Source organism: Podarcis erhardii, assembly GCF_964252035.2.
Source record: "Podarcis erhardii genome assembly, chromosome: 2".
Lineage (NCBI taxonomy): Eukaryota > Metazoa > Chordata > Lepidosauria > Squamata > Lacertidae > Podarcis > Podarcis erhardii.
The window spans coordinates 93,426,215-93,447,567 of NC_138498.1; the positions used below are offsets into that span (position 1 = coordinate 93,426,215).

The 21,353-nt window shown below is 43.1% G+C and overlaps 1 protein-coding gene and 1 long non-coding RNA gene across 3 annotated transcripts in view; one reads left to right on the forward strand and one right to left on the reverse strand.

Moving 5' to 3' along the window:
* The window catches only part of SUMF1 (sulfatase modifying factor 1), a 70,723-nt gene extending 51,761 nt beyond the window's left edge, over positions 1-18,962 (forward strand). Inside the window, exons 8-9 of one of the 2 annotated variants that reach the window (XM_081853735.1) lie at positions 897-956; positions 18,501-18,962. In XM_081853735.1, coding sequence (XP_081709861.1) covers positions 897-956; positions 18,501-18,536 — 96 coding nt within the window. In that variant the 3' untranslated portion in view covers positions 18,537-18,962. Of the gene's footprint in view, positions 1-896; positions 957-8,202; positions 11,129-18,500 lie in introns of those variants that run through there. The other variant, XM_081853734.1, reaches the window with a different exon arrangement.
* Positions 18,963-20,142: 1,180 nt separating this feature from the next.
* LOC309337469 lies at positions 20,143-20,963 on the reverse strand. Its single transcript, XR_014154332.1, has 2 exons — positions 20,598-20,963; positions 20,143-20,353 (listed from the first exon to the last, which is right to left on the reverse strand). It is a non-coding gene; the product is annotated as an uncharacterized lncRNA (long non-coding RNA).
* Positions 20,964-21,353: the final 390 nt, after the last annotated feature.

A 21,353-nucleotide genomic window follows, 5' to 3' on the forward strand; every position in this document is an offset into this window, starting at 1 on the left:
TACCTGTCTGAAAGCAGGAGTGGGGCGAGATCTATATGCTTCTCAGGTCCCGAGAGATATGCTGATAGCGGCACACATTATGGGAATATGTTAAAGGTAAAGGGACCCCTGACCATTAGGTCCAGTCGTGACCCACTCTGGGATTGCGGCGCTCATCTCACTTTATTGGCCGAGGGAGCTGGTGTACAGCTTCCGGGTCATATGGCCAGCATGACTAAGCCACTTCTGGTGAAACCAGAGCAGTGCACGGAAATGCTGTTTACCTTCCCACCGGAGCAGTACCTATTTATCTACTTGCACTTTGACATGCTTTCGAACTGCTAGGTGGGCAGGAGCAGGGACCGAGCAACGGGAGCTCACCCTGTCACGGGGATTCGAACCGCTGACCTTCTGATCGGCAATGGGAATATGGACTACCATCAAATAGGTGAATGTATCACAGTGATGCATCTCTTAAATTGGCACAAATCTTAAAGCCATATGCCACAGGAGCACAGCAAGTTGGACAGAATTATACTAATTGTTAATACGTTTTCAATCCATCACCACAATTTCTTTAGTGGCACTGAGCTCTGAGTAGCATGTTATAAACTTACCCAGGGAAACCAAAATAACATGCTTGCTGCAGACTTGACAGAAGAAAGCAGCAATTAGACACTGATGCAGTCACTGCTGCACTTTGGCTGGAGCAATTACGCTGGACTGTCTTCTAGTCCTGAGCAATGTAATTATTTTCAAGCTTTTTCAAACCCCCTCCCCCTCCCGCCTGCCAAGCAGCTGTAGTTTGCTTACACATAGATTAGAACATCTCTTAATTCCTTTCTACCTCTCTGTTGGGTGGTGTTTGCTCCTAGTTTTGTACAGATGATCAGTCATTGGTATTTTTCCATCCACAGAAAGGACCCCCGACCGGGACTGACCGAGTGAAGAAAGGAGGATCCTATATGTGCCACAAGGTAATGCTAAAAGGCAGTTGTCAATCTTCTGCTGTGCAATAGGCTCTTATTTTGTATGCCTGAGAATTAGTGACATAAAATGACACACAGAGAGAATTGCATCTCGTGGTGCATATCTGAAAAGAAGCACTTCTGGGTGGACAAATGGGGTGGAGAGATAAAACAATGAACTGTTAATTTGAATTCCCATTTATCTAAGCTGAGATAAAATATCAGTTGTCTCCTAATTTTAGCTTGACGGCAATTTAGCTGTCCCACTTTTGCATAGTTAAGACAGCAAGGAACTTTACAATCTTCCTTTTACTCCAGCGGCCAACCCACACAAGTGCTGGCACAAGTGCTTCTTTAAATCGAGCTTCTACCGGGGCCTCTTCAAGTGTAACTGTGTGTTAAGGATATAAGGAGAACGATGATGAATCACAAACAAAGCCCATCTCACTCTTAGGGGTGAGGAAGTGGATCTGGTGGGTGAGCCAGATCCTTAGCTCCCGGCCCCAGTTTGACAACTAGTTATGGCCACCTGATGTCAGTCACCTGATGTCACAAGGGTGTCAGGCAACTCAGTTTCGCCTGTGCAGTAGTTTGCAGGCCTCCCTCCCCACAAAAAACCCTCTGATTGTCAGAGTTTGCATAGCATGTGGATCTACGCAAGTTCTGGGCTTTGCAGGTGCCTCCAGCTGATCAGCACTGTCTGCAGCTCTTATGGCCCAGCCATGCTTGCACTTTCCTCGTACCTGATGTTACATCAGATGTAGAGCAGGTGGGTGTAGCTTGGCCAAAACGGGCTTCTAGGCGAACTGGAAAAGCCTGGCCAGCTAATTAGGCCTGTGGGTTGGAGGTTCCCTACTGCTGACAAATCTAAGTCCTCAACCGCATCCCCAGAAGAAGGAGATGAAGAAGAAGATTATTATTTTGGCAGGTTGATTTAGAGCTATGGTGATTGGAATAATGTAAAGGTAAAGAGACCCCTGACCATTAGGTCCAGTCATGGCCAACTCTGAGGTTGCGGCGCTCATCTTGCTTTATTGGCCAAGGGAGCCGGAGTACATGACTAAGCCGCTTCTGGCGAACCAGAGCAGCGCACAGAAACACCGTTTACCTTCCTGTCAGAGCAGTACCTGTTTATCTACTTGCACTTTGATGTGCTTTCAAACTGCTAGGTTGGCAGGAGCAGGGACCGAGCAACAGGAGCTCACCCCGTTGCGGAGATTCGAACCGCTGACCTTCTGATCGGCAAGTCCTAGGCTCTGTGGTTTAACCCACAGCGCCACCTGCGCCCCTTGATTGGAATAAGAGGAGTGCACTATTGAGGGAAGAAGCTATTGGTGGGTTGTGTATATGTACCTACCACCTCTTGAAGATCCCAGGACACCTGTACTTTATTTTTTAAAACATGGTCTTACAACCAGTTAGGATTCTGGCTCCTGTCACCACTACAATGCCAGAATGACAGCCGAGCGATTGGTTTTCTAATGTTGAGACTCTCAGTTGCTGAGCCTGATGATAGTGTACTTTTTAGGCCTCCAATATCAAAGATGCTAGCTGTTTTTATAGGATAGTGAACTATATTCTGCAGGAGCTATGTAATTAAACAGAGCCCTCAGCTGACCCGACAGTAGTTCACACCCAACCTTGGGTGTTGAGATGTGTTTTAACCTAAGAGGAAACCAAGAGAAAATCTTAGCTAAATGCTTAATTTCCCTTCTTTTCTTTTTAAAAATAGCACGCTTTCTGGCCTGGAAAGTTATTGCAGGTAGGAATGTAAGCCACCTCAGCCACAAAGCTATATTTGAGATTGTGGGATCTCCAATAATTTTTATGAAGCTAACTTTTGCTAGAGCTGGACTACTCACCTTCAAAGGAAAAAAAGAGGAGAACCTATGACCCTCAAGATGATGTTGAACTCCAAACCACATCAGTCCCAGCCAGCATGGTCAGGGAAGATGGGCTCTGTAGTTCAAATATCATCTGAGGTGCCACAGGTTTCCCCTCCTTGCCTTATGATGAAGAATTTAGTACAGAGACAAGACAGACAAGCATTCTTCTCATCTTAAATATCTTTGCATTCTTCTCATCTTAAATATGAAAGTTTTGGGAGAAGTTGTTAAATAGATTGTGGAAAAAACTCGAGAATATAAGAGAAGTTAATGATAAAGAAATAAATCCTACATTCTTAGCAACCACTAATTGATATGAAACACTTCTTGCACAGCATTGTAATAGGAAATGCATGTTCCTCCATCTCCATCATTTGGTTAATTCCAATGAACCACACAGCATAATTCTTAGGGGGGAAAACACCACCTAAGTCACAGCTATGACCCCAATTTTATTTATTCTAATTAAAAATTAATCTTGCTGTGTTTATCTTTTCATTTGGGTGCTTTGAAAGGTCCTGTTTTAAAACACACTTTAAGATTCTCATCTGTAACCTATCCTCCATAGGAAGCTTACATTTCCTACTTTCAGATCACATGTTCCAGGTTTTATTTTGGGGTGAAATCAATGTCACACATTAATTAGCAGATTTGATTAAATTAACAGCGGCATTGCAGTTTTCTTTACAGATGAGTAATATGGCCCATTTTAGAGTCTACTGAAGATAGTGTAGTCTTTTTTCTTTTCTTTTTTTTAAGCATGTGAAAAGTCATCTGTTATCTCAGGGTCAGAAAGCACAGTATAACGAAGCAGTCCATTTACTAAACCTCAATTCTGGATTGTCTATCCATTTCTAGGATTTAGACATAGGTAAGGTAACTGAGACTAAATCTGCAGGAGATTATCTGAAATAAGCCAAGAAACTTTCTCTGAATTCTGAAAGTACCAACCTGAATTATCCCCTCCTGAGCCCATAAACTCCCAACCTCCCTTTCCTCCTATTACTTATAGTAGAATACTCTTCAAAGCCGCTTTTGTTTCAGCACGACAACTGTACAAAAGATTTCATACGCCCAACAATAAATGTTCGAGGTCAAATGGCATAAGCTTACTTAGAGATCTTATATGCAGATTTGTTCTTTGTCTTTTGCCTGTCAGTAAACAGTGTTTGGGTGTGAAAATAAAAGAACCTATAAACAGAGAAACTGACAAAGTGTTATGATAGAAAGCAGCCATACTAACACAACACTTTTCCTTGCTGTCCAAAGATGTCTCCGCAAGTTTAACAGTTCAAAGTGACCTGCCTTTATGAAGCAATCAAAGTGATCTACTTGTAAGGAGCACCACACAAACCTTGCACTTGTATTGCCTTGTGTTTTCCCACCTTATACCTTGCCAGTCCCAAGCTTAACATTACAATATGCGGTTTGTGCCAGGATTTTTAAATTATAGCTTGGAAAAAAGAGCAAAACACAAAGGTCAGACACGATCTAGACGAAGGTTACACATTTTTAAGGGCCTATTGAACTCATTCATTGCGACTTTGTTCAGAGTAAGCATAGAATCATAGAGTTGGAAGGGATCCCAAGGGTGATCTACTTCAAGCCCTCTGCAGTGCATGAATATGATTAGGTTGCCCGTCCTGTTTGTTTCAATGTGAGGGTAAAGCACCTGCCCAATTGTGGTGTGTTGGTTTACAGTCTCCCTTCTGCCCACCAATTCATGGAGGCCCTGGGGTCTTACAGTCCTGCAGCTGCCCCCCAGTTTGTCATGGAGGAGGCACTTAAGGGAAATAGGGGCTGTGGTCTCTTGGAGGCACTGCGGGAGGCCGTTCCAGGCACAATGACAACATATCGCAGCAACGCAGAGATGGAAAGGGAAGTGCCCAAAATGAACTTGTAAGTGAGAAGAGGGAGCGACCAGGGGCTTGAAGTGGCAGGGTGATGCAAGGACGTCAGTGCTGCCATTGCAGCAGCAGCAATAATCCAGGGCAGGGTGTGTTGGAGAAGCAGAAGCGTCCAAGGAGAGCACAGCAACAGTGATACTGTTGAGGGGAAGCTAGGTTTTGCTGGTCAGGAAAGGAAACGACCATAATACACAGAGTTTGCCTATTGAGGTACGTGAACGGCCTACAGGTTCTGGGTACAGAAATATTAAAGCTAGAAGAAGGAATGCAAGCAGTAACCTTATGGCTACAGGCCCAGCTGCGGGAATTGTGGAAAGGAAAGAGAACTAGATTAAGCAGTGGATGACCAGGGGCAGAGGGAGTGAAGAAAACTGGGACCGTGATGAGTTTGAGAGAAGCTTCCGGAGGGAAAGAGGATTCTCAGCATCAACAGTAGCTGAGAGGAGGATATGAAATTACACTGACGTGTGTCTTGTAGCTCATGGTTGTGTTGTATATTCTGGCATGTCACTTTTAGCCCATCCTTGCTATATCAAATTAATTGAATCTCTACACTGACTGGCAATTTTTGAAATCCCAGGGCACAGCTGTATGGTCCACCCTTCCTCTTTCTTAAGTTTTCAGTCAATTAAATAAGATTCTCCTAGACATATGTCATTACCTCTCTGTTCCAGGTCATCTTAATTCAAAGGCAGTTGTTGACCCATGAGCCGAGTTTTAATGCAGAAGGAAAATGAGTAGTCAGTGTTGATGACTGATCTCGTTTAATGGGAAAAGTCATCTTGATGTCATGCTTCCCAACAACTGCTGACTGTATCAATTTAATCAGTCACATAAGGAAATGTTTGGCTTTTCTAAATGTAGTGCTGCTCAGATAGTCAAACACGAAAAACCGAAAGCAGAACCCTCTGCCTTATTCGGTAAGTTTCTGTCTTCTGCCACAAATTAATAGGGTGGCCACAGGCAAACCAAATCCACTTATGGATTTGCCTTACAGAGTGCATCAGGTCATTATCATTAATCACTGTCATTAAGTAAACATTTTGGGCTACAGCTCAGACAGAAAGGTTGAATCTGTTTATTAAGCTATAAATCCCATTGGGGGTTACTGGCTATAGACTATGAGTGATCCAGCTGTGATCACATGTGATTATGTGCTGCAGGATTAGGCACTGGATGGCCCTTCTAATCAAGATCTCACATGGTATATTGTGATAATGTGTGTACTATTTTGAGATAAGCCTCTGCTGGCAAAAAACAAACAAACCAGTGGTCTATTATTTGTTTTATATTATTAGATTTGTATCCCACCCTTCCTCCCAAGAATCCCAGGACAGCAGGCCTAGTCTTTGCATCAAATGCAGATTGGTGTGTCGGTGGTTGTGGCAAACACATACAAGAAATGCAGGTTTATGTCTTTCTGTGAATGGTAATGGATAATTGGATTTTAAAATTTGCTATACTATCACATAGCTTCTAAATAGGATCAATAGAAAGAGTTTGGCTGTATAATAGGTGGTTGAGTTTTGCCCCATGAACTAAGGTTTTCTTCCTTGTGCAACCTGAAGCCAATGCTCGCAGCTATCTATTAAAGTCCAAATTAGTTTATTTCAGTGGATCTGTTCATGCTGAGCCAGCCTTGCAAATGCTTAAAGCACATACCTACAGTAGGGTTACAGATACACTTACAGATGTGTTGGCAGTATTCTCAGATAAATACACTCCAACCTGTTGAAACTGCCAACTTTGTTGACTTTAATGTGTTTTAATAAATATGTAAACAAGATATTGGGATTTATTTCGAGTCAATGGGTTGTATCCAATGGGTGCTTTGCACTAGTGAAAAGCATTTCGCCAGTCAATCCTACCACCTTCAGTATCATTTCCCAAACTATTCTAGAGGGTCCCCCAACTCTCAGCAGCACATCTTTTGGAGGGTTGCAGTGGATTGGGGGTGAGCAGGTAACAAATATGAAACTGTGTGCTCTGTAAGCATGAGGGTTTTTTTTCCTAGTTCAAATCCATTTGGATGCAATTTGGAAAGTTTTCAGATAATAGGGATAACAGGCAATTGCAAAATTATGGGGGGGGGGAGGAATTTGTGTCCCATTAGCTGTATTAGAGGGAGTATATGTATATGTATATGTATATGTATATGTATATGTATATGTATGTATATTGCAGATAGACCCCATAACCCCAGAATCTCTACTAGGTATGTGGTTGTGGACATCAGGTATGGACACCAACAGCATTTCTCTGTTACCACTTCCCCATCTCTAAATATATCACACAGATACTGCTGCCTTACATATCGCCACAGCAGATATGCTAAAGGATTACAAGGGGCTGAGATCACTATGGCAACAAAATTCCTATCATTCTCTTAGAGCTGCACTTCTCAAAAGATAAGGCAGGCCTCCCCAAGGAGATTGAAACGATTGCTAGGGAGGCACAGTCCATGACAGAATAAAAATTTTTTAAAAGGGCAAAAAGTGTGGAGGAGGATTTTAAAAGAAGCTAAAGTGGAGAGAAAGGGACAATTCTTCTTAGAGGCTCATTCAAAGGTGGTAAAACATTGGCACCAAGACCCCTGACTACTAAAGGGGTTTCAGATCACGCGCCAAGAGACGCATGAAAAGCAGCCCTGGCTTGACTACGTCTTCCCACAGATGCTGCTAGGCAAGGGGAATCATACACCTAGGAAAACGTTACAGGTTTGATAGTCTCCTATGGCAGAAAAAGTGAAGGGGTCCAATCTGTGACTACTTGAGAGTCAGGGTACTGGATGATCTGGAAGGATTTCCAAAATAGAACCATAAAATAGAGCCAGTGTGGTGTAGTGGTTAAGAGCAGTGGACTCGTAATCTGTTGAACCGAGTTCACTTCCCCGCTCCTCCACATGCAGCTGCTGGGTGACCTTGGGCCAGTCGCACTTCTTTGAAGTCTCTCAGCCCCACTCACCTCACAGAGTGTTTGTTGTGGGGGAGGAAGGGAAAGAAGAATGTTAGCCGCTTTGAGACTCCTTCGGGGAGTGATAAAGCAGGATATCAGATCCAAACTTTTCTAAAATTGTAGAGTTGGAGGATGTTCTTAAAGTCAGAAGGTGTTGTTTTGCTTGTTGGAGTTGAGCTCCAGTAATATTTGCCTGAGTGAAAAAGCCATGAAATGTGAAACTGGTGCCAAGCCTTTACATCAGTAGTACACAGGAGAAAACCTAACCATTTTTCTTCTCATCCTAAAGAGGCAGGCTGTCAAGACCATCCCTTAAGAAGACAGGCTAATTTATCTAGTTTATTATTTTTCATTTCAGGCAGGCACCAATTTTTTAGGAGGCTACCGCACATGTTCCTTGTTGCTGATATAGGATCTCCCCAGGGCAGAGCTACTTTGCCATGTTCAGCTAATGAATTGGCACCCTTTAATTGACACCCGTGGTAATGTCACTATTGTCCCTCTCAGTCCTACTGCTATAGGTATCGATGCACAGCCCGAAGCCAAAACACCCCTGACAGCTCTGCTTCGAACCTGGGGTTCCGCTGCGCTGCTGACACTCTGCCTGACTACTTAAAGTGACAAAGGCTGGCTGGCAGCTGTGGAGGACCGAAAGATCTCACCCGAGGTGAGAAGCGCTGAAGGAAGAGAAGGACCGTGGCTCAGTGAAGGATGTCTTTCTTGGAAAGATGAAAATTGAAATGCTGAACTTTCTGCTTTAATGAACCTTGGCGAGAGGGGGGAAATGGGCTGGATTTCCATTTGTATTTCTGGAAATCTAGCACTGATGTATGGAGTATTAACTTTGATTGTTTTACGTCTGAGAACCGAGAAGAATTATGGCCATGAATTGAGGGGGTTCTCTCTTAATAAGGAAAAGAAATGTTTAGAGGCAATTGGCTTCAACTAGGAGATGGATTTACAAAAGCAGGAAGTGAAATGCTGCTTTATTTCTTTTAATAACAATTCAGTGTGTGGCTTCCAAGTGGCCCCCCAATACCAGATATGGCCAACTTCCTGCAATATTGGAATCAACTTTGGTTTAATTAGCCTTGTGGATTACAGTCCTAAAGATGCAGGCATCAGTGTATACAGTATGAATTAGTTGCAAATTTGTTTTCACAGAGTGCGTAGAATCCTTATAGAAGCTACAAATGACCCAAATTAGAAAAATGTGCACAAACAATGCATTTAATGTTTCCAGTTTATCCTTGTTGCCAAATCTAAGGTACTTTCACTAAGGATTGAAACCTATATACATTTAGTTAGGAGTAACGTTGGCATTTCTGGACCAAATGTGATTGTTGGTTGAATGAAAGGGACATCTGAAGTGTTGGTGTGTGGAATGAGGAGGGCTAGGGTGAAAATCAGACACAGTGTACACCAGAGGTGGGAAACCTCTAGGTGTCTTTGGATATTTCCTACCAAACTGCCATTGAACTTTTGCACATCACTGACTTATACTAAGCATTCTCCTTTTGCAGAACAGCAAAAAGTTCTTTCTCTAGTCAGGGGGGGGGGGGGAATACATAAAAAATAATGATAGGGGAAATGAAGATGAAAATAAGTTGTGAGGCTTAAATGTGCTAATACTGAGACCTAGCTATAGAATTTTGAAGTAGTTAACTAATATCTTTGATGTCATTCGGTCTGAGAACTGATAAAGGTGGAAGCCACAATGTTTTGCTGTAAGAATTTAAAATTTCTGTCTTGTTTCTAGTCACTATAAAGTGTGTGTGTACACACTAGTCTTCTGGTTGTAAATGGTTTTAACTTTTAACTTATTTTGATTCTGCATTTTATATACAGGTAGTTGTAACCTACTCAGGAACCTTATGATGGGTAAGAAATAAAATAAATCAGTCATAACCAATGAAGTACCTTCCAGATGTTTCTGGATTATAACTCATGACATTCATGACCATTGGCCATGGGGCTGATGGGAGTTGGAGTCTTAAGCACATCTGGTGGGCACCATGTTGTTAACCCCTGAAATGCCATTACTACTTAGGGATAGAGAACCTATGGCACTTCAGCTGTTGTTGAATTCTAACTTCTGTCATGCCTGACCATTGGCTGTTGGGGGTCCATCTGGTGGGCCACAAGTTCCCCACCTTTGACAAAATATTTCTAATCATATGAATTATGCATCTGTTAATGCTAAGCAAGCTGGTGTGCTGTAAGCTTCTCACATTTCATGATGCTGTAAAATACATGGTTTTTAAATTCACTTAATTCAAGTAGCATATTCATTTTTGCCTATCTATTCTACTGTTTTCCATTCTTCTTCCAAAGAAAGATATCGTAGCTGTTTGGTGTTTTGATACAATAGAACTGGATGCCACAGAGACATTTTCACTGTAAAACCATTTAGGGTGGAGTTCTGGGTAGTAAGTGTACAGATTTTGACCTTGGCAGAATAACCAACCCAAACCATCAAAATGACTTCTGTGTAATGGAAACTGCCAGTATTAGCTTGTATATACCTGCACGTGGTGTGGACTAGTAAATAGCACAAAACTGAGACGAACTAAGTTAATCAACAGCAAACACTTGGATAGTTTTGGCCTTGGTTCCCATGTGTAAAATGGAAGTAAGAATAATTTTCACTGGGGTGAATGAGACAAGGATGTTAAAGTGATAGAAGGATTAACAATCATCACAGCCTCATTCTGCCTAATGGTAGGGCCAGCCCTGTATTTGTTTTGCTGACAGTGGGGCAAGTTATAGCAAAGTGCTGGAAAACTGAAGAAGAAATAGCTTTGACTATCTGGTACTGTCTAGACTACATTGTTAGCCGAGAAGCTTATTAAGCAGATAAGACTAGCATGAGCTTGTGTTGCAACAGATGACTTTTTGCAAGAGTGGCACTGCTTTATACCTCGTATTAATCATCACTAAAGCCACCAGCTACCCACAACGACCTCTGCAAGGGCATCTTCAGATGCCAGTTGTCACAAAATGCACAGAATATGAAGCAAACCTTTACCACAAATACACACTGAGAAATTAGTAACACACTTCTGTATCTAATTGTCTTGTTAAGAAAAGCATTTAGAAGTTCATGTCAGCAGTTTAGCATAGAAATTTGAACATGTCCAGCACTCATTCCTGCTCATTCCTGCCACTATAATGCTCAGGGATTTCTTCGCTATACTGGATCTCATATTGAAATCCATTGGTAATTATTTCGCAGTTTCACCCATCTTCAGCTTTCTAGCAAATACATTTAAAGGTTGACAACCCAGTCAAGATTGTTGCCTGGATCAAGCAATGCATTTTGTTTTCCATGTTTCTTTGGGCAAGAAAAGTGCTTCCCCTTTTTCTTCCTGGTCCTGCAATTTTATTTTAAAAATACAAAATCAAAATAAATAAATCATGGCTTCTAATTAAACACTCTGTTCCCAGTTGTGATTCTTGCATTGGGCTAGTGTTTTGCTTGCTTAGCTATTCAGCGTTTGTGGCATTTCCTGTCCTAAGTAATTGTTGTCAGTCCAGCTGTGAATTTAGCAAATTGCCCTGTGTTCTACTAGGGAAGAAGTGCCCCAGCAAGATTTGGAGACGTGGAAAGATGGAGATGGGGATTGTTGTGTTAGATTATGTCAGAGGGAGTTGTTTTGATCATAACGGAAAGTGCTCAGCTGTTGTATCATCCCGTAGCCTTTGATTGCACAAGTTTGCTGTCTAAAGTTATCATCAAAGGCTTTCCTGTTTGTGCTATGGCATAACACTGCAGGAGGCAAGTTGTGTTGGGAAGTGTGCCCCAGTGCAGTTCTCTAGTTATGAACCCTGATTTGTGCGACAGTAACTGAGAAGCAACTAGGGGGGTAGAACCTTGACTCCCATCCTTCAAGTTCATTCAGCTATACCCTGAAATCTGAGAAAACCACTTGATCCTGTACATGCATACTCAGAAATAAGTCTCACTATGTTCGGTGGGGCTTGCTCTCAAGTATGAATAGGATTTCAGGATAAAATTACAATTCCTGCTTCTCCACTGGCACAGTGATCCTTTGTACTACACCCACAACCTGCAACCTGTCTCAGTTAACGCAAAACATATCTACAAGCTTAAAACCATTCCTTGGTCTTTCCTGCTGGTGTATCTAGCAATTACTTGTGTATGCCCATAAATGACTAAGCCACTTCTGGCGAAACTAGAGCAGTACACGGAAACACCATTTAGCTTCCCGCCAGAGTGGTACTTATTTATCTACTTGCACTTTGACATGCTTTCAAACTGGTAGGTTGGCAGGAGCTGGGACAGAACAACAGGAGCTCACCCCATCGTGGGGATTCGAACCGCCGACTTTCCGATCCACAAGCCCTAGGCTCTGTGGTTTAGACCACAGATGGCTACAATGTACCAGCATAATGGCAACAATGTGGGGGACAGTACTCCTGCACTGTGCAAGTAATTTCCCAGTTGTGAAAACAGATGTGGCTCAATCTGACTATTTAATATGCAAATCATTTAGGTGTAAGAGACCCTTAAACAGAGGGATCGTTTTCTCACCTTGGTTCCTTTGTATGCCATGATAATGCAGATTTTCTGCCTTATATTGGGTTAGCAGGAATGAACAGTGTATTTGATTCCTTCCGTTTCCCTCCTCCCCGGTTGTGAGTGAGATGAGCAAACCAGGAAGCCTTGGCTTTGTAGTACATCCAAACCAGCATTCTTGGTTCGCTGCTCCTGAACAAGCCACCATCAGCAAACCAACAACAAGCCATGGCTTCTTGTGACTTGTTAAGGAGCAACAATACATGATCCCTAGTTTGTGTTAAGCCATGGTTTCCTGGTTTATCTGATTCTTGACAGGGGACGATCAAAGCAGGTGGACATTTCTGATTAACAATGTAAAGCCAGAAAGTCTGCCTTACTGTTGGCACAAGTCTGGATATTGGTGTGCCATTTATTTATTTCATAAAAATTATACACTGCTGGAATGTAAAAAAAAAAACCCCTTCAAAGCAGTTTACAAGGTTATGTACTAATCACACACAGTAAGAGAGAGCAAAGAGAAGTGCATGAGCCAATTTGAATGTAATCTCTAGATCCACTGTGTCCGTTTATGCTTAAAATTGAGTGTGTGTTTATGCACAAGCAGAACCCAAGTCAATTAAGTATTTTGAAAGGTCCAATCTTAGATTTAATCTAATCATATCTAGTCTTAAATTTCTATGTGCCTTTTTGTGCTTAATCCCTACAATTAGTAGATTTCAAGACTATGAAGATATATTTTTTTAACAGAGCAGAATATTAATTCTTCAAATAAATCTAATTTTGAAAGATAGTTGGGAAGCAGGGGTGCTGAAAGAAATGCAGTTGTCACTAAATCCTACTTTAGAACATTTATAGATAGTTCAAAGCATTGGTTTCCTGGTACTTTCTGCTGTTTAATATTCCACCAGTATGAAACAAAACAAAATGTTCCCTTCAAGCTCCTGACATATGGCTGAACAAATCTCTTGTATGGGACTAAAGGCTCTTGAATATATTTATTAACAAGTCTGAAAAGCCTTGCTCTTGGATCTACCCACTCATCTGTAAAATCAGAACACAAGTGAAATGGATGGCATCTGAACCAGTAGCTTGTGATTTCATGCCTGTAGAGCTATGCATTTGGTAAGCATGACATCTCTCTCTTGCTCTGGTGTCTGTCGGTTGCAATCTTGCTTTTAAAGAGGTATTGGTAATAGTAAGTATTGGGTGAGCAGAGGCGTTCAAGATAGCAGATTCTCTGGCATCCTGGAACTCCCAGCTCCGGTTTTACGCAGAAAGTTTTACATTGGAAACTGACTTACCCTAGGGGGAATATAGGACTGCAACCTTCATCTCTTGAAAAATTGTATGTTTAATAGAATGAAACTGTAGGTAAGGAAACCAAGTTAGTCCCTCAGCATTTGTTGATCCTACAGTCAGAGAACTCCTAGTTTGTGGCAGCACCTGGTAGGTCAGGGCTGTTCTTCAGCCTTGGGTCTACAGATGTTAATGGACTCCCACCTTCTCTGATCATTGACTAAGCTGGAAGTGGATCATGGGAGTTGTAGTCCAACATCTAGGGACCAGTTAGGGGGTACAGACTGGTGGGGATGGAATGAACAAAGACACTTCATTCACCTAGATACTGCTTAGAGTATTCTCTAATGAGTATTCTAGAAGACATTTGTCACATTTTACATCTGAGTAATGAACTTTTTGAAAATCTTCTTGTTACGGGTTGGTAATTCATCCTTCTTTCCGTTCTGTGGTTGTTGCTGTATGCTAAGGTTGCAAACTTGCATTCTGATACTAAGGAAGGGAGCCAGGGCTAGCTTGGCCATGAGACAGACAGCTGATTCTGTGGACCACAGCAGCTTGCCATTCTTTCCCCCTGAGCTAGCCTGCTCTACAGTTCCTGAGCTAACTAGCTGCCCTCAGGTACAATGGAGGATCACCCAGGTCACATCAACATGCTGATCTGCTTGAATTCTGTATGTGGATTGGGCGAGGGTACCATCTGCTCCTTTGCCTCAGGCAGCAAAATATCTTGAGCTAGTCCAGCCAGGAGCAGGACTTGGCAGACTCCTGTGGCCAGTAGTGGTGTACCCTGCTGATACTTACCTGGACACGGTTGGGCCAGCAGGGTGGTGAGGTCAAGTCCATGTGGGTGAACAGGAAGGAGCAATCATTCCCCATCACCCCATATGCAGCAGTAACTCCAATAGCACCCCGAAACACACACCGCTACTGCCTGTGGCTGGTGCTGGCAGCTGTGAAGGAATGAGTCTGCCCTTAGGTTCTAACTCAGGGAGGAATGTATAGCAAATCAGCTGCTGCGGTAAACCTCTCTTCGTTCTAGTCTACTACTCTAGCTATCCCAGCTCAACAGAGCCTATGGAAAATGGCTATGAAAGAACCATCTGAGTGGGTAAAAAACACACCCCAAAGCCCTGACTAGGCCATTATTTTTTTGGTTGAGTGGCTAGCAGTGCTGATTTGTCTCTATCCTTCTGGGTTGTCCTCCATGCATCTTAGAATTTATAAGCAATAAATGACATTTCAATGCCATTTTTATTTTACCCCCTCAAAAAAAAAAAAAAAAAAAATCCTATGGAAGATGAAAGTGTAGCACTGAGGGTTGTGGAAGGTAGGGAAAATAAGAAGATCACACTTTAGGAATAAATGAGTGGAAACGTGGGTGAGGAACCAGATGTTGGAGTGCAAATCCCATAACCTATCTGTTGTCCATAAGACGGGGACTGATATTATTATTATTATTATTATTATTATTATTATTATTACCACCCTTTATCCGAGGATCGCAGGGGATCGCAATATAAAAACACAACAATACATACCATAGTAACAATCAAAAACCATACCCACCCCCAGTTTAAAAGGCCATAGATTGTTTAATTAGCCAAAGGCCAATAACAGTTGGAGTCTAGCAACATCTGGAGGACAACAGTTATCTAAGCATGATAAATCTTAGATCATACATGGGAAAGTGTGGAATAGGCTTGCAGCAGAGATGTGTGAGAAGGGGCCATGATTTCGATTTTGAGGCAGGGATAAGAGAGATTGCAGCTGCTTCTCATGAATCTCTGCCACAAGATTATTCCACTATTTATTTTGTATTTTCCAAATAGATTTATTATGCTTAGAGCAAATGCTAAGCTGCACCTATATGCAAGTCTTCCAGATGGTAGAAATAGGAGTTTCATTGCACCTCTTTAACTGTTGATTCTGACTGGTGTCCATACCAGAGAAAAGATTGCTAAAAATTTGCTTACTAGAACAAACCCAGCTCTGCATGGCCAAATCAAAACCTGGTATTAAAGGATAGTGCAGCCAATTCTTTCATATGGTTTTTCAGTAAACTATGTTCATTGATACAGGAAGTCTTCTGCAGAGCAGGAATTAAAAAGCAACAACAGCTAGATATGTATAAACAAAGTGATTTGTCATCCTTGGATACCACTAGAACTGCCCCCTGGTATACTATGTTTAAATATCAGCAGGGTCATGAAATTACTGTTTTGAAAGCTTTCAGCCCCACTAGCTCAGATTTCATTTGATGACCTCTGCAATTTTTAGATGAAAGATACAGCTATATTCCTTATGTTTGGAAAGGAATACGGAGGTGAGGAACTCAGGAGTGCATTGCACTATTTGTCTTGCTGCCCTGTAGCAGAATGGCAGCATTAAGGTGTCACAGCAAATCTCCAGTATTGGAGGCAGTAAGCTTCTGAATGACTGTTGGGAATCACAAGTGCTGTTGGGCTTAAGAGCTGCTTCCCTCAGACATCTGTTTGGCCAATGGGATAACAGAAAGATGGATCAGATGGGCCTTTGAACTGATGATGATGATGATGATGATGATGATAAGTTTGTTTGTTTGTTTGTTTGTTTATACATACCCCAGCCACTCTGGTCGGCTTTCAACGGAACATTAAAAACAGAATAAAACTTCAAACATTAAGAATTTCCCTAAACAGGGCTGCCTTCAGATGTCTTCTAAAAGTCAGATAGCTGTTTATCTCTTTGACATCTGATGGGAGGGCATTCCACAGGGCAGGCACCACTACTGGAAAGGCCCTGTAACTTCACTTCTTGTAGCGAGGGACCCGCCAGAAGGCCCTCGGCACTGGATCTCAGTGTCCGAGGTGAACGATGGGGTGGAGACGCTCCTTCAGGTATACTGGGCTGAGGCCGTTTAGGGCTTTAAAAGTCAGCACCAACACTTGGAATTGTACTTGGAAAGAACAGTTCTCTTTTTACACATTTAAAAGACTGGTTCAGAAGTAAAGAAACTTTAGGAAAACTATGGTGGTTTAGAAGAGGCAATTCACGTCATTGCTGAGAACTAAGCCTGGAGTAAACACCACAGAAGAACTGCAGTTTTGTTACTGACTCTTAGCTGCTTAAATCCAAAGCTCATAAAGGGGGTGTTTTTGATCTCACACTTGAATATGATGCAGAGTTACAGCTGACTCTGCTGCTGCTTTCCTTCCCTGCTCATCACGCTTGCTGCGTTCACCGCAACTGTAACATTATCTGTGAAGTACATGACTTCTGCACTGCTCATATCACTTCTTTGTTTGAAAGATCTCTTCTTCCTGCCTATGAAGAGATCCCAAGGCAGGTACAAACAGCACAGTCAATAAAAAATGAAATCCAAACCACAACTACAAATGCTATATGAAACTAATTGCTTTGGCTTTGGTCCTGGCACAAAACCATTATTCATTTCAGTGGCAGTCATAGGTTACACCCTTAAGGGCAAAGCAGGTGTAGTTGAGAGAACTATTTGCGGACAAGTTGCATTTCTCCATTGGGATGCTCCCACCTACTAAGGAGCTCCAGTTTTTCCAGAAAAGGCATCATAATCATTAGACCTGCCTAACTGTATGTTGAGGGACGCAGGTGGCGCTGTGGGTTACACCACAGAGCCTAGGACTTGCCGATCAGAAGGTTGGCGGTTCGAATCCCCGCGACGGGGTGAGCTCCCGTTGCTCGGTCCCTGCTCCTGCCAACCTAGCAGTTCAAGAGCATGAAGTTCAAGTAGGTAAATAGGTACCACTCCAGCGGGAAGGTAAACGGCATTTCCGTGTGCTGCTTTGGTTCGCCAGAAGCAGCTTAGTCATGCTGGCCACATGACCCGGAAGCTGTATCCCTCTCCCTCGGCCAATAAAGTGAGATGAGCGCCACAACCCCAGAGTTGGCCACGACTGGACCTAATGGTCAGGGGTCCCTTTACCTTTAACTGTATGTTAACTTATTTTGCTACATTGGCCTATTATATTTGGCATATTACACACATGTTTTTGGAACGTCTTCTGAGTTTCTGCACTTTGTGGGGGGTGGGAGGCTATCTGAAAAGTACTTCCAAAGTGCCACTCTCGATCATGGCTGAGCAATTTGTCGGAAGATTCAGGACAGAGAGAATAAATCATGTCACACACTGCATAGTTCAGCTATGGAACTCACCCCCACAGAAGGGCCACCCACAAACTAGGAGGGCTTTTGAAAAGGATTAGAAAGAAATTGTGGACAATGATAACAATGGCTACCTCCACTATTAAAAGGGGCATGCCTCTGAACACTAGTTGCTTGGAATTGGCTTCCCACAGGCATCTGTTTGGTGACTGTGAGAACAGGACAGTGGACTAAAAGGTTTGACCCAGCAGGCTCTTCTTGTGTTCTTAAAGGTATAAATGTGCACCCACCACAAGCACCCATACACACAATTGTAATAATTATAATAATTCTGTATCAGAAATCTAAGCAGATAAAATACTTCTGAATGCCTTTATAACGACGATGCAAGCTGTTTCTGCTTGTGGATTTGGACACAAAAAGGGAAGAGGAAAAGTTTGAAGTGTTACATTGTAAGTGAGCATTCATTTTTAAAGGGGGAAGTGGTCCCTCCCCAAAAGTGGTTAATACTTGAAGTAATACAATAGACACATGTCCGTGTATAAAATGAAAAGGGAAATGTCTGACAGGGCACTGAATTTCAGACTGCCTATGTGGCGCCTCAAAAGGCAATGGTAGCAGTTATGTTACGATAAGATTAGCTAATCTTCATCTGTCCACTGTGACCCAGTTGGTTTCCCAAACTTGTCTTGCAAAAAAGAAAAAAAAGTGTACTGGGTAAAGTAAACCTGTCACAGGCAGACCGGAAATGAGAGCAACACCCATTATCATCAAAGAGAACAAACTTCTCTCTTTACCCCAACATCCCCCCCCCCCAATTTGTTCCTGGTTTCCTCTGTATAAGCATGGCGTTAATGACTACGGAACTTTCCTTTACTAACTGGAATGCACAGCTGATCCAGATGACATTTTGAAGAGCAGAACTCTGCTTCTGAGGAACTGTATTTTCCCAGCTAAAAAAATCTACAATATGGAGTTGCAATGAAAATGAGATTCCTCTGCCCACCTCCACCTTCACTTCCATCCACCGAAACACGAGGTCTTTTGCAGTAATGAAGCTGTTATGAATTGCTGGTGTGGGAGTGCTTTGCTTCAGGAGTCAGCCTGGTGGTAAAAGTGGGAGGTTGGCAAGCTCATATCCCCACCCAAGCTTTTGCAGCAGAGATGCGATCAAGGGGACAGACTTATCTTACAAAGTCAGATAGATGCCGAGCTAGTTATGATGCTTGTCATTGCAAGGATTAGCATCGCTCTTGGCGGGTAAGGGCCATAGCTTAAGGTTACCAGATTTATTTCAATGAATCCGGGGACACAATCAATCAATGTTTTTTTAAAAGAGGAAAAGTTATTTAAAAAATGAAGAAATGCTATATTCTCTTCTGTGGTCTCCTCTGTTGCACGGCCTTCCTCTGGGTCCTAGCCTTTCTTGGAGCGCTAGCCGTGCTTCCCCCCTCCGTCCTTGCACTGTGATTCCCTACAGGCTTATTTGGGAGTAAGCATTAGCAGAACCCCCTCCTCCTGCTGCTGCCTTGCCTGTCTGTCTGGGCGTCTCCTGCGCAGGCATCATCCAGCAGCCGCCCATCCATGTCATGGCATGCCCAGTCAGCGGGTCCGGGACAGAGCCGGCAGCGAGTGAGCAGGAGGAGGCACGCTTGGGCCGGATCAGCTCTTATCCTGCTCACCTCTCATCCGCCAACAAGCTGAGCCACCACTTGCAAGTCGAGGGGCGCAATGACGAAGCCTAGCAGCAGCCGCACCCGCCCAAGCACCACCTGGAGGCCGAACCGGAGCCCAGGCCGATGGCCTTGGGAAGCGGCGCCGACGAGCTGAGCGCCAAATTGCAGCAGCACACCAAGCTCAACGACCCCGCCAACAGCACCCAGCATCATGTCTTCAGCCCCTACTCCGAGTCCCCATATGATGAGTCTTGTGTGCAACACATCATATGGGGACTTCCAGCAAGGCAAAATGGCGGGCAACACGGTAGCGGGCAGCTCCTGAAGCTAGCCAGAGCTAACAGCGCTACAAGGCTGGCTCTGGGCTGCTGAGGCTGCCACGCTTCCCGAGGACATTAGATGAAATCCGGGGACTGTCCCCAGGAAACGGGGACGTCTGGTAACCCTACCATAGCTCAGAGGCAGTGCATCTGCTTTACTTGCAGAATGGCTCCAATTTCAATCCACAGCATCTCCATGTAGAGCTGAGTGAGATTTCCTATTTGAAACCCTGAAGAACAGCTGCCAGTCAGTGTACACAATACAGAGCCAGGTGGAGAAAGAGCCTGACTCAGTATAATGTTCCTAACAGTTTCTGGGGAAAACAGTGGAAGAGAGCTATCAACCCAGTGTCCTGCTTGTGGGCTTCCCAGTGATATTTGTTTGGCCTTTGTGGGAAGCAGGATACTAGATGAGGGAGGCCTTTGGTCTGATCCACCAGGGCTCATGTCTTTAAGGCTTGAAACACAGATGGTTTAAACATGGGCATCATCACAGCATAATATTTTATTCATTTCTTTTTTAATGCCTTATAATAAACCGTATCTCAGTCTCAGGAATAACTAGACGTGCTAACAGATGGCTATATGGATGAGGGATCATGTATACAAATATATTTGTATTTTGAGTTTAGTGATCTGACATGGTCATCTCTTCCTGCCTCTGTTTATGTCCCCCATCTCTTGTTAAAGTTATTTGGTGGCTGAGATCAGCCTTTACAGTGGTACCTCAGGTTACATACGCTTCAGGTTACATACACTTCAGGTTACAGACTCCGCTAACCCAGAAATAGTGCTTCAGGTTAAGAACTTTGATTCAGGATGAGAACAGAAATCGTGCTCTGGCAGCGTGGCGGCAGCAGGAGGCCCCATTAGCTAAAGTGGTGCTTCAGTTTAAGAACAGTTTCAGGTTAAGAACAGACCTCCGGAACGAATTAAGTACTTAACCCGAGGTACCACTGTAATGTATAATCTGGTGGAAGGAAAAAGTGGTAACGCAGAATACCTTCTATGATGTTAGACACGGTTTGGAAGAACATATGGTATTGGAAGAGGGGGCTAGCTAATTAATAATCTGCACTAGTTAGTTGGGCAAGGCATGTAGGCTAGCAAGTTAGCTATCTATAAATTGGATGGTTTGGGGGCATAGTTCTGAGAAGCTCATGCATGAACTGATGGCCAGAGGGTCATGCAAAAACTGAAGGCTACCTGGGGGTCACTTTGCCACTTCTTGAGGGCTTCCCAGTGGCAGATCGAAGTGCTTGCTTGGTAATGTTTGCTGTTTAGAATAAAATATTTAATCTTCTCACTCACTTGTGTAGCTCCTTGCATTTAGCAAGACAGGAGCACATTCAGCTTGTTGCTGCTTCCAAGTCAGACTGAAAAATTCACATAAGAGGAAAACGGGCCGCTTGGCTTTTGTTGAAGGCAGACTTGAATGATCACAGAAACAAGGCTTCTCATATATATATATATGACGAGATTGAATATTTCACTTCCTAAAAATAGCTGTACAGCAGTGCCATTTCTTACAGTGATTTCCTTTTTCTGCTTAGAGAGAGCTGAAATTGAAGGGGTGGGAAACCATTTTTGATCATAATAATACACCTTCTTGTGTATTCGACACCAGTAACAGGGTATTTGTTCTACTGGTATGCAAGGTCGGGGCACTGATTGACACATTTCCATTCTGGGAAGGAATGT